The sequence below is a fragment of the Mauremys mutica genome, chromosome 14 (genome assembly GCF_020497125.1).
Source record: "Mauremys mutica isolate MM-2020 ecotype Southern chromosome 14, ASM2049712v1, whole genome shotgun sequence".
NCBI lineage: Eukaryota > Metazoa > Chordata > Testudines > Geoemydidae > Mauremys > Mauremys mutica.
The window spans coordinates 44,298,320-44,311,674 of record NC_059085.1 but is presented as its reverse complement, the minus strand read 5'-3'; the positions used below and the strand labels follow the sequence as shown (position 1 = coordinate 44,311,674).

The 13,355-nt window shown below is 57.5% G+C and overlaps 1 protein-coding gene across 3 annotated transcripts in view; it reads right to left on the bottom strand.

Moving 5' to 3' along the window:
- Positions 1 to 13,355, bottom strand: part of WWP2 (WW domain containing E3 ubiquitin protein ligase 2) — an 84,940-nt gene that overhangs the window by 51,297 nt on the left and 20,288 nt on the right. For all 3 annotated transcript variants that reach the window (XM_044987849.1, XM_044987851.1, XM_044987850.1), the window contains exons 5-6: positions 13,053 to 13,190; positions 11,790 to 11,886 (exon numbers count right to left, since the gene is read on the bottom strand). In XM_044987849.1, the coding sequence (XP_044843784.1) occupies positions 11,790 to 11,886; positions 13,053 to 13,190 (235 nt within the window). The remainder of the gene's footprint in view (positions 1 to 11,789; positions 11,887 to 13,052; positions 13,191 to 13,355) is intronic.

The window sequence follows — 13,355 nt, the reverse complement described above, 5'->3', positions numbered from 1 at the left end:
GCCCTAGGGATAGCGGTGAACCACTTAAACTAGCAATTCCTTCCCCTAGGCTACTTCCCTCTCCGGCCCTTCAGCTTGTGGGGCTTCCTGCCCTCCCTCCGCTTGGGCCAAGTTTCTCCCAACTCCTTGTGTCTGTAGAGTCCCTCTGCTCTGCACAAGCCGGGTTTCCCTTTACCTAGGGTCTTGGTCTTCTGGCCACACCACAGCACTTCTCCAAACTGCTCTCCGCTCCCACACCAAACCACTCTGCTTCAGCTCTTCTGTCTGACTGAAGCAGGGGGGTTTTATCAGGTGACTGACTTCACATGCTCTAATTGGTTTCAGGTGATCTAATTAATCTGTAGCAGCCTCTCTTCCCTGTACAAGGCTCATCATCCTGGGGCTTACATATCTCCCATCGATCACTCTCCTGCTGCCCTCTGGCCGTGCTAGATCACAAGGACCTCCTCTGATTTTCACAAGTGCTGGGGCATTAGGTGCCTCAGGGCATTGCTGATGGCTTACAAAGCTTTCACCTATCAGTCTTCATCCTGAACCCAGCCCAGCTCTCTGCCCATTTTATACTACTGGGAGTGTACTGCTGCCCACCACTGGTATCTGAGCACCTACAACAGGGAGCGCTCCACCAGCCACCCTGAGCTCTTGGGCACATCTCCGTTTCTGGGGGAAAGTTCTGCTTGGGGGAGGGATTTTAGATTTCATCCATGGCCCCTGCGGTTGTTGGGGTGAAGGGGCAGTGGTGTGAGGGTGGAAAGGGGTTTTCGAGAGGAAGGTTTTGCAGTGTTTCCTACAGACAGACTCTGGATTTGCCTGAGCTCAGGTCAGTTCAGCCAGGATGAAAAGCTGTTCCATCCAATGGATGTCTGAGGCCCCTCTGTAAGAGGAGTTTGGTGGGTCTCAGGCCCTGAGACGGCACTGCCTTGTTACTGTGAGCGGCCGCCCCCCAGGATGGGCCATGCTGCAGGGCAGTGCGCACGTGAAGCTTGCCCTGCTGCGGCTCTGTACATACACACCAGGCTTTGTTCTCCGGGGCTGCCAGCTGACGTTTCACTCATCGTAAAACCACGCATTTAAGATCAAGTTAGGGGCATATGCAAATTATTTGCCAATATGCAAATTATCTCATTACATAACTTTCATAAAACCCATTACACTTGGCAGCTATGTTTGGGGGCAGCAGTTAATTTTCAGGCTGATCCATGTCTATCCAGAGGCTACTTGCAGCCCCTGTCCCTCAACCCCAAGTGAGCACCAGCATTAACATCGACTGGAGGAAATGAGGGGCTCCTACACATGGCTGGTCAACTCCCCGGCAGAGTCCTTCCCTCTGCCCTCAGCACAGACCCCTGCAGAATAGCCCATCTTCTTCATTCCGCACAGATCAAGGGGTTAAAATCTCATGCACAAGCAAAGAGGCCGTGCACACCAAGAGGGCTGGGATGCACTGCGCTGCAGGAGCCAGAGCCTTGGGAATACTTACATACAGCCTGCCCCTTCCAGAGCTCACGGGATCACCCCCCTCCTCAGCAGAGGCCTGTGACACACCTAACCATCAACCTCTGCCTTCTAGCCAACACTCCCCACCTCATGCATTAATATGCATTGGCAGCATCATTTCAGTGAGATGTAGAGCTGGAGATCAGGAGAAACGGCTGGAGAAGAGGCCTGTCGACAGAGCAGGGCAGACTAGCTGCCCTTGAATCAGGCACACCCCTTGCCTGGCAGCAGGACAGTGGCACAAGGGCTGAAGGTCAGGAGATCGGGTGGACAGGGCACCAGAGCTAAGGAGGAAGCCAGTCTCTCAGAGGAACAATGCCTCCGCTGGCCAGCCAAGAGGGAGGCCTGGACTCAAGAAATGGGTGCGCCGCAAAGCCACAGATCTGTCTCCAACTCTGGCCAGGCTCCTGGGTGAGCAAGGGACTGGAGTCAGGACTCGCAGGTTCTATTACTATCTCCACTCCTGGCTTGCTGTGTGACCTCGGGCAAGTCCTGTCTACACTACAGCTTGCAACAGGGATCTTGTCACAGAAACACACATGCCCAGTTCCTGGTTCACTTTGGGTCTACAGTGTAGCAATCCTGCCATCACATCCGCTGTGCTGCCTAACCCCTTCGGTGTCACTGCATGCTGAGCACGCCCCTCAGCAGGACAGTGGCCAGGGCACACAATGCAGAGTGGCCAGGACCAAGGGGGCCTTTGGAAGCTACCATCATAGAAATATAACACTAATCAATGTACATGGAGCAGCAGCAGGATGCAGAGCTATGTACCCTGGGCTCTCTGGCTGCACAGAGATGGGAGGAAGGGGAACTGGCCAAAGCAGTTACACAAACATGATTAGGGATCCGGTCTGTACTGACCTGGCTACAGGGAGAGAGACCCACGTGCCAGCTGAGGCCTCCAGCAGGAGCAAAACACTGGCAGCTGGCACGTTTCCTAAGCAAGCTTTAACCCTGGGCTGCACTGACACAATCCAAGTTTCGAGCCAGCTCGTGACACACTGGATCCCCAATTCTAGGTGCAGGGTGCCCCGGAAGAGCACTGAGACCCTCAGGAAAAGGCCCTTGCTGGCTGAAGCCCATGTTGGAGCAGGGTGGGGCAGAGCTCAGGGCCTGCTGGTAGGGGAGTTGGATAGCAGCCACCCAGAAACAGAGCCCTCCTTCCGGGGCAAGGAGCAGCCTGGAAGGCTCTGGTGGCCGCAGAAGACACGTCTGTTTAAGACTGGGGGCGAGCAATGGGAATCACTGACCCGTGGAAATAACCTGACCTTCAGAAAATGTTCCAAGCGGGCTTTTCATGCTAGCTCTGTAAGTGAGGACAGGGAGAACCCCTCATGCAGAGACCAGCTCCCTGTCCCCACCTCCTGGACGGGGATGGGCAGAGCAGCTAGGACCCTCCCCCACCTGGCTCGGGCATCTCAGGACCACAGGGCAGTGCACAGCTCCCAAATGAGCCCTGCTGGAGCAGCCCCTTCCGCAGGGAGGGTGGGGAGCACCAAGAGGAAAGAGTCCAGACAAGTTATCACCTTAAAAGGGCAAAACCCTCCCGCCGTCCCGGCGGCTCAGGGCTCTGCACAGAGCTGGGGTCGGGGAGGGAAAGGCAGCTTGGCAGCCACAGGGCCACATCAATCGTGCCCCACACGAGCGCTGACAAGCCCACAATTGCTTCCAGTCGCTCAGTTCTTGCTCTCCGCGGGGAGCAGCTGCGCGTGACCCTGGGATAGGGAGGGAACGCGGGAAGCAGCAGAAGCTGATTGCTCCAGAGAAATCAGCCCCTGAGAAGAGCAGCCGGCTCCCTTCAGCAGCCGGAGGGGTCGGAACGCGAGCAGGAGCAGCTGGGCCCGTTTCTGACCAGTCATGATTCCTCCCATGGGGCAGCCCTGGAGAAACTGGCCACAATTCTGATTACAACCCCGCCTCCTCCCCCCCCAAAAAGCTCCCTCTGAACCCGGGCTGGGTTGGGGCCTCTCTCCAGCATGGCAGGATTCAGGAGAGAATTCTCCTGTGGGCGGAGCAGGAACTCACCTTCCCTGCTGATGGGCGACACAGGGATCTGTGCGCCCGTGCTGTGGGGGGGATGCCCCGAGAAATCTGCTCCCCAGCTGCCCACCTCCAAGGGGGCTGCCGGGACGGCTCACCCAGCACAGGAAACTGAGACCTGATCTGGATTAGCGTTTGGGAGGCATGAGCTACCGTGTAGACAAGGCAGTGACACCTGTTAAACCGCTCAAGTCCAAACCGTGGCCTAGGCAAGGCCTGAGCTCAGGGCCTGGGCTCTGCTGGAGTGAGGGCCAGCTGTAAAGGGCTAAGGACCAAACCCACTGCCCTCAATGCACTGCGGGGAGATCCCAAGAGGAACAGGCTCCCCGCAGGCTCCTGGAAGCCAGGTGGCAGCGAGGACCAGGGGCACGCCCTACCCAGAGCTAACGGTGACGCCCAGCTGGGGGAAGGGAGGAGGTGGCGCTCCCCGCGCAGGCTGGACCCACTGGAACAGGCAGCCTCAGGTGCATGCTGGGCCCTTCTCAATACAGACAAGCTAGAAGCAGCCCAGAGAGAGATGTTAGAAACCAAAACAGGATGTTTCCAGGCTGCCAGCAGGCCACACAGGGTTACCAGGCCCGAATTAAGCAGCCTGCCAGCCCAGCCCTCCTACGAGTGCTCCCACATGGGCACTGTCTTTTAATAGAGGCCTGGAAACAAACAGAGCGCGGCCACGTGGTGGAGATGCAGCTGGGAACCAACACTTAAAATAGGAGCAGGAAAAAGCAAGGCAGAACTCGATGGGAATGGACTCTCGGAGCCCTGCCAGTAGCTGGGGGAGGAGAGGCCAAAGCCGGGCTGAGTCAGGAACGCGTTCAGACACCCTGTCGCATGGGGAGTTGCGGCAGGCTCTCACTCCCATCTGTGCAAACCCAAGTCACTCCTCCACGTCCCGCTCTGCCCGTCGGATTGCTCCTGGACCGGAGCTCATGAGGGAGCAGGGGCAGCAGACAGCCAGAACGGAACACTGCCAAGCCGACAGAGCCCTGGCCTTCGCCCGCTCTGCAAGGGCAGGGGCAGGCCCAGAGAAGTAAGGACTCAGTCCCTGAGCTTGTGTCGAGGCCCCGCTGTGAAACCCACTCAGTGGGTGCCATCTCCTCCAAGCACATTGTCATTTCACCCCCCCGAATGTGGTCACAACCCCATGGCCCCAGCCCAGGGACTGCAGGGTGACATATAAAGCCCGACATGGGAGAAACGCCTGCGGAAAGAGGGTGCAGCTGAATGGGAGACAGAAGGACAAAGTGTGCCCCGGAGAACTGCTCCAGCCGGGCATGAGGCACACTAGGCCAGGACAGCTCGAGTGGCCTGGTGCCCGGGCAGCTCTGGAGAACATGCAATGGGGGCCCCCAGAGCTGTTAGCCACTACCTGAAATGCACAGCTGAGAAATTCCTCTGAGCTCCGTGAAAACAGGGAGGAGGCGGTGACAGGGGCAGAGGCCTCCTGTTTGCCGGGGAGAGAGAAGCACATTGCCCATAGCAGCATCATGAAGTGAGGAGAAGGGAAACCCCCTCCCCCATCCTAAGAGAACTGGGAAAGGATGCCACGTGCACAGGCTCTCCAACCTCCCTCGCACGGACCCTCACGCTCAGGGCGGCATCGGGCAGAGCATGCATGGATGGAGCAGCAGGGCTGCAAACACACCAATCTCCTCCACACTAGATTTCTACGGCCTCCTTCTCCCCCCCCCCCCCCGATACAGGGGTTCCCCTGCCCTGGGCGCTATGGGGAGCCCGCGCACAGCCTGTTCCCCGGCTCCAGCACCACATTCATTGTATCTGCTCAGAGCCAGCTTAATCAGCATGGTGCTGAGGATGGCAGCTGGAGCTGGACTGCTGCCCACCCGAGGGCTCCCACCAGGGCTAGCAGGGGGCAGCCAGCAGACAAGGGTGCTATTCACCTTGCCACTCGTCCTCCCAAGTGGCCGCAGCCCTTTGCAAACTGCTCTAAACCCCTGGCTCTCAGGTTAGCCCAAGTCTCAGCTGTTGGATCCACTTGGAACAAACAAAGGCAAAACTTTCTGGCCTCGGAAGGTTTCAGAGCTTGTGGAATTGCTCCCGGCCCAGCCGGGGCCGCAGGAGAGCGCTGCTCGCAAGCCAGATCTGTGCTGCTGGGCCAGCTTGCCACACACTCCCAGCCCAGAAGCCACATGAAGTTGTGCGATGGCAGGATCCGGAGGAGAGTCTAGGGTTTGTTAGGCTGGCCTTTTCCCTAGATTTGCTAGTGTCCCCGATGGGGCTCCCAGCCCGCGCTTTGGAGACCCTTCCACAGCCTTGCAGAGCTCACACACAGCAAGCCTGCCTGATACTCACCTCATCTCCACCCAACTTCTCCTGATTCCCCTCACACCAGCCTCCCCGCTGCAGAGCCCACGCACATCTTCCACACCTCTCTCCCCCAGCCCCTGACCATCCTCAGTGCTCTTCTCACAGCTCCCCCCAGCCATGGCCGTCTGTCTGAACAGGAGATGCTCAGCCTTGAATGCTATACCCAGCTGCTGCTGCCCACAGCCTATTGTCCCCCTGCTCCGGGACCACGGCCTCGAGCTCAAAGCTCTGCTGGGCATTTCTGCCACCGTACCCCACCTCCTGTGCTCTGTAAGGTGCTGGGGCCACGTACCGCGCTGTGTCGAATTCAGCGCAAGGGAGGCTAGACCACATTTTGGGGCAAGTGACGCAGTGGCTTTGACTCTAGATTACCTGAGCAATGACTGGCCTCACAAGAAGATTCTTGCCCAGCACTAATCAGGACGTCAGCCCTCGTAAAGCAGGTATAGCAAAACCTGGGCCTAGCTTGGAGACGCCCTTGGGAGCACCAGAACTCGTGACACGAGTGACACGTCCACGACCAGATTACGTCAGGTACCAACTGGCAATCAGCAGCCTCCTGCCCCGCAACACACCAAGCAGTAACAGCTACCAACTCCCCCCCCACCCCCCCGGCCCTCGCTCACAGCACACCAGGTTTGCAGCAGCTCCCCCCCACCCAGGACACCAGCTTTCCGAGCCAGCGCAAATGACTGGCTCTTTATTCTCTCTTCACACAGTTAACTGTGGAATTTCACACCCTATCCCCAAGTTTACCAGCAAAGCCCAGGGCACCATTTGTGCTGGGGAAGAAAAGGAAGCCCTGACCAAGCAATTCCCCTTGAGAAGACAGGGCAGAAACTGTTGAGGAGCAAAGACTAACCCTTTTATTCCCATCCCGTCTTTAAGGGAGGTCTCCAGCCCATGGAAAGAACACTTGACCTGTAAACAGAGCCTTTCCCACTGCGGACTCTGAACCTGCTCTCACATGCCCATGGGAATCACTCTCCGCCAGAGAAAGGCAGCCCCTCCGAGGTGGAACGCAGCAGGCAGCAGTACTGAACAAAAGGTGGGGAGAGAAATAAAAACAGCCCAGAAGTCACTCCCAGGGTGCTGGGTGAAGTCGGGCACTGGCACGTTCACCATTGGAGAGAGGATGTTTTACCTGGTGTGGCTGAAGCTGACAGTTCTCTGCCCAGGATCAGGCCCTGTGTCCTAGCTGTTGTAGTGGAGCGAGTGGCCAAGCTGGAGGTTCACGTTTGTTCTCCATAGCCCTAGGGAGACTGTGCTGGAGGGCTGGTGAACCCCGGGGCATGGTGCCTTGGGCCACTGACTCTCTAGGCAGCTCACCTGTGCTCACGTGAGCGCCTTTCTCAAAGGCTGCAAGCAGGAGATGTCAACACCTCTGTGGACATCCAGGCTCGGCAGGTTTGAAAAACACTGGCTTGTGTGAAGCTGTTTGCACTTGAGAATCTGACTCAGGCTCCCAGGAAGGCCAGGCCCCTGACATCTCAGCAGCGTGCGACTTATTGTGGCACATGGACACCAGACAGACGCAAATGGTCTCCTTGCCCAGACGGGAGCAGTCAGCCTTCCAGCACCAGTGGGGCAGGTACAGCCGGCTCTCCCACAGAAGGCTACATGGCACCCTTGCCATTTCTGCCCGTCCTACTTTGTTGATCAGAGTCTCTCCCAGGGCAAAGCTCAGTGATCAGAGTGTCAGGTTTGGCCAGAAACAGTCAGATCTATGCAAGGCCGAGAGCTCCCAGTACCTGAGCTGGGTGACAAGCTCCAGCAGAGCTGCTCTCAGCTCCATCGCAGCCCCCCGGCTCTAGCACTGCCCTTCTGCCCCTTTCTGGCCTCTCCTGCTTCTCGCAGCTCATCTCCCTGTGAATCACACACACGGGCCCACTCTAAATCCGTGGGGGCCAGAGGGATAGTTCAGATCCCTGAGCTTTTCAGAAGCTCCCTGTGGTCCAGCCAGCTCCTGGCCATACTGGGTCAGACTAGTGGTCCACCTAGCCCAGTATCCTGTCTTCTGACAGCGGCCGGTGCCAGATACTTCAGAGAGAATGAACAGAACAGGTAATCAGCAAGTGATCCATCTCGTCATCTAATCCCAGCATCTGACAGTCAGAGGTTTAGAGATACCCAGAGCATGGGGTTGTGTCCCTGGCCATATGGGCTAATAGCCACTGATGGACTTGTCCTCCATAAACGTAACTAATTCCTTTTTGAACCCCATTATAGTTTTGTCCTTCACAACATCCCCTGGCAAGGAGTTCCACAGGTTGTCTATGCACTGTGTGAAGAAGTACTTCCTTTTGTTTGTTTTAAACCTACTGCCTGTTAATTGGGTGATCCTGGCAAGGAGTTCCACAGGTTGTCTATGCACTGTGTGAAGAAGTACTTCCTTTTGTTTGTTTTAAACCTACTGCCTGTTAATTGGGTGATCTCTGGTTCATGTGTCACGGTAAGGGGTAAATAATACTTCGCCATTCACTTTCTCCACACCAGTCATAATTTTATAGACCTCTCTCATATCCCTCCTTAGTTGTCTCTTTCCAAGCTGAGCAGCCCCAGTTTTTTTAACCTCTCATCATATAGAAGCTGTTCCATAACCCTATTCATTTCTGTTGCCCTTCTCTGTACTTTTTCCAATTTGAAGATATGTTTTTTTAGATGGCGTGACCAGAGCTGCACGTACTATTCAAGATGTGGGCATACCAGGGATTTATAGAGTGGCATTACAATATTTTCTGCCTTATTATCTATCCCTTTCCCAATGGTTCGTACCATTCTGTTAGTTTTTTGACTGGCACTGCACATGGAGCAGACGTGTTCAGAGGACTACCCACAGTGACTCCAAGAGCTCTTTCTACACTCACGGCATGGGCAGCGAGGTTCCTCGTGAGGCCCCAAAGGCATTCGCCTGCTCCCCTCTGGGGCAGCACAACAGTGGCTGTAGGGCCACCTGGCCTGCTCCTCTCTGGGCCCATTGTAGAGCGGTTTCTTTCCCCTCGAAAGAGTGCTAGGCCGGGGGCTGGCCTGCGACAGCCAGAGCAGTTTCCCTCAGCTGGAGTGATGTGCATGTGGAGGGAGCCTGGCATTTCCCTTTGAATCCAGCAGTGTGTGTAACTGGATAAACCAATGCAAACCCAGGCTGCAGGGGCTCCCTCCAAACAGCTCCTGAAGCTTGGATAGCCCCAGGCCTCTGCCTTGATTCAAGCAGCAGCAGGCTCCTGTGCCAGGCGGAAAGCAGACTGCCCAGGCTGGGTGTGGCCTGAGCGGGAGCCCGTCAGAAAATGCAGGGAGGGCAGGAGAGGCAAAGCAACCAGGGCTGGAGGAGGGAAAGCAGCTGCTCGTTTCCTTTGGAAGTGTCCTGCTGCGGCACTGGGCCATCCTCTCCCTGGCTTGAGGCCACGTCCTGGCCTTCTGGAGCAGCATGAAGTAGGGAGAAGCTGCTTGCTTTGGTGCTGTGGTTACTGGGAAACGTGTCACACTGTCAACACGGGGTTGGATTTAACATCTATGTAGATTTGTAGCTGGTGGCTGGTGTCCAGCAGCTCCTACAGATGTTCTGCTTACAGGCCTGTCTCTTCATGAAAGAGAATCGCAGCACTTCCCACCAGGGCAGCTGAGACATTAGGGTGGCGCTGCTCTGTCCGCATGAGCCAGCAGATCCTGTGCATAGAAGCACAGGGCTTCTGAAAGGAACTGTGGTGGTGCTGGGCTCTTTGCTCCTTCAGTGCAGGCTCCTCTCTTCCTTCTCCACGTGCTGAGTACACATGGGCTCCAAGGAGTGGTGAGGAGGGTGCTCACACCTCTGCCATTGCCCCTTCCATGGGGGTGGAGCAATTCCAGAGTCCTGTCTGGAGTGGAAGCTTCAGGGGCCGGGCTCCATAGCCAGGGACACAAGGCTGGAGGCTAAGGCGGTGATCGTGGTCCTAAGACTGATGCTCGTCTGTCAGGGCTGCGGGCGGCTTGACTCCGGATGGCCAGGCCTCAGACCTGGGTCGGCTGCGTGTTTAGCACCCTGGCCTGGGCGGTCCATCCCGGTTAGTAGGGGGCAGTGCTGCCTTAAGGTGAGTCTAGAGCTGGGAAGTGAGCCTGCTGGCTGCATGTGCCTGCCTCGTGCTGAATTCTGGACCTGCATTAGCTGCCGGTACATGATTCTCCTCTTCCCGGCTGCGTGGCCTGCCCAGCGTGTAGACAGGAGACCTCCAGAGGTGCTGCAGTGGTGTGAGCAATTCAGCCAGCAGGATGTAGGGAGGTGCTGTGCTGCTGGCTTTGCCCTCTGTGCTCATTAACGATCCCTCGTGAGAGCTGGGGTATTCCAGCTTGGGTAATGATGTTCTGCCTCCCTACAATTCAGTCTTAGCTAGATGCAGGGTTGGTTAGTGCGGATGGCACTGAACCACGCTGAGCAATACAGGACCCTGGCAGCTGGCTACAGGCATGGCTGAGCCGAGCCCACTCCTGGACCATGGGTGTTACTGCTGCTCCAGACAAGGAAACCTCAGACTGTGCCGCTTTCCCCATTGAGTGACACTGCAGCAGGGGGTGTGGCTGGGATGAACAGCGGGCTGGGATGAAGGGGCCACCAAGAGAAGACACTGCTCAGGAGTGGGTTTGGAAGGAGGGGGAGAGCAATAGGGGGATGGTGGGTTGGCCAGGAGCTTGGGGTGGGTTCCCATGGGGTCAGACTGGCTTGGAGGATCTGGGGGTATAAAGGGCTAGTAAGTGGCCCAAGCATTAACAGCAAAGCAATGAAGAGATGAGACAAGCCCAGAGAACATCAAGCTGGTCCTTGGCCTGCCCCTGGCAGCTGTGCCCACTGGCCAGCAGGGGAGAGCTGAGCACGGGGAGCCTCCTGCCCATCCTGAGCCAGGGAAATGTAGACATTGCACAGGGATGCAGCCAGCTTCTTAGCAGAGCTCAGGGGCTGATGCTCCCCCTCTGGATCTCTAGACTGTGCCTCCATCCTACTGTGTGGAACCAAACGCTGCACACAGCCTCCGAGACAGACATGGGCAACTGCCTATGGGGGTCTGACCAGATCTGCTAGAGGTGACCAAAGGAGCAGGCCCCTTCCACAGCATCTCTCCGCCTGCCAGCAGAGTGCACTCTCACTGCTCTGCGTCCTCCTCTGGCAAAGCTGCACACGTGCCAGCACATCAACATGCCCCAGACAGGTCTCGAGCACAGTGTGAGAGAGAGCAGAGCAAAGCCACTTCACTTCCACAGCCCCAGCCGCCTGGCAGGGCCTGGCCACCGGAGCGCAAGAAAAAAACGACTTCTTGGGCAGTAAAAACAAAATAATTTGTCTGGAGCCGAGCAGCGGGGCCAGAGCAGGACAGCGAGGCATTGCCAGCACGGGTGATCGCAGCTGGAGCCCTTTTCCAACTCCGGGCAGGAGTAAACCAGCCCGAGCTGCCCTCAGCTGCAGCCTTCTGCATTTCCTGGGGAAGCGCCCCAAGGCCCACAGGGCACTGGGACCCCATTGTGCTGGGTGCTGTACAAACACAGGAAAGACAAAGGGGTCCCCAGAGGGCTAACAGTCCAAGGGGAGGGGGCGTACATGGGGAGGAATTTGCTACAGCCTCCTCGGAGGCAGGGTACGATAAGGCCATTTCTCCCCTGCCAGGCAGCCATCCCAGTCAGGCAGACTCCTAGCCTCCACTCCCCACGACCACCCCCTGTCTGCCTCATCCCCCACCCAGCCCTGCCAGGGCATCTCTGCGCTCTCCTCTCACTGCCCCTGCCAGGGCCGCCCCTCCCTTCCCCACACATCCTGCATGCTCTTTGGTGAGCTCACTGAATGGTCTCCTTTGTAAGCTCCTGCTGAGCCTCACTTCTCAGCCTCCTGCACAGAATCTGAGAACCAGCCCCTCCTGCTCCCATCAATGGACCAACAGGTGTCATCAGTGAGGGGCCCTTACCTGGATCTACCTCCAAAGCAGTTTGTGCTGGGGGGCTGGTGTCTACTCTCTGTAGCCGGAGCCATACTGCTGGGATCCCTCCCAGGCAGCTGGGACCCTGGACAATAAACAAGTGGGAAAAGGAGAAAGGAGCGTGAGACAGGCTAGGAGACGTGAGCGGCTGGCTGCCTCCCAAAGAGGGAATCTGGAGAGAGAACAGCCCAGCACACTGGGATGCAGGGGACACTTGCCCCTCATGCTGAAAATACCCTGCAAATGCATCTGATCAGTGTATCAAGGCCCCAATCCTGGGGAAAGCACCTACTGGCAGGTGTTCCCATGATACCCCGAGGGTCTCCGCACAGGGCCTTGCAGGGTGTTTGGAAGAGTGATGGTCCAAGGGATGGGGGCTACTAGCAGTGGAGTTAGGCTACTTTCCACAGCACCACTCTGCCAATGCCCCTTCGCCCCAGGCCTGGCTACCCAGCGTCAGCGCTGCCAGCCCTGGGCTCTGCACACACCGCTCTGCCAAAGTTCCTCATTCTTCACCTGCAGCCCCCACTTCTCCAGGCTTCTCAGAAGCCGAAGTTCTCAGGCCACCCCGTATGATGGTTTTCTCTCATGCCACCTATATCTTGCCGTGGCTCGGAACCCGGCACAAGTGGCCAGTGAATGCATCAGCCCAGGGAAAATCCTGCAGCACAAGGAAGCCCTGCTCATGTCAGGCAGGGAACGGGCTGAACAAGCGCAGCACGTGACAGAGAACCAGACGCCCTGATATCAAACGCACCCATGCATTGCTGAGCTCCTCACTCTGCCAGGCATCTCCCGCTCTGCTCCCTCCCACCACGGGGAGCCCTGCCTGGCCAGGCTGACAGCGAACTGTTCGCAGCCTCCCGAGGCCCAGGAGAGATGGGAGAGGGGATGCAGAACCCAGGCAGCAGCAGAGGGCCCAGAAAACAGCTGCGCCCTTCACTTCCCTGGGGGAGGAGGAGACCTTTTCCTGCAGACCCCACAGCTCCCCTCCCGGGCAGAGGCAATTCCACAAGCCCTTGGGATAATCCGTCAGCACAAGGGTGAGCCAGGCCCTTGGGCAGACTGCACGGCGCTCTAGCAGGCTGAGCTGGGGGCCTTACCTGGGAGAGGAGGTGGCTCCTGGCTCTCAGATGTTTGCTCACAAGTCCTTACAGCTGTGATCTCAGCCCTTCTCCCCCCCCCGACCGCCCGCACTCACCACCTCGTGCTCAGAACAGCGGCCTGCACATGGAGATGGGCGGCACTCACCCTCTGTCACGGCACTGCCATTAGGCAGGCTTCCCAGATCAACAGTCGGCCCGTCCAGGAAAATCGTCAGCTCTCCGCCTGAGACAACGCTGCCTTTGTTCTCCGTCTGCAGGTTCAGGGTCAGCTGCGTGTTCTCCACTGGGGAGATGGAGGGACGGGGAGAAAGAGACAAGCCACAGTCACCACTAGTTGAAAAGTTTCACCTAATTCTAGGTGCCGCACCCTCACCCACCATGGGGGTTTAGGCTCTCTCCACATGGCATGAGGAGGAAAAGATGAATTCTCGGCTTCCGGCAGGGCCAG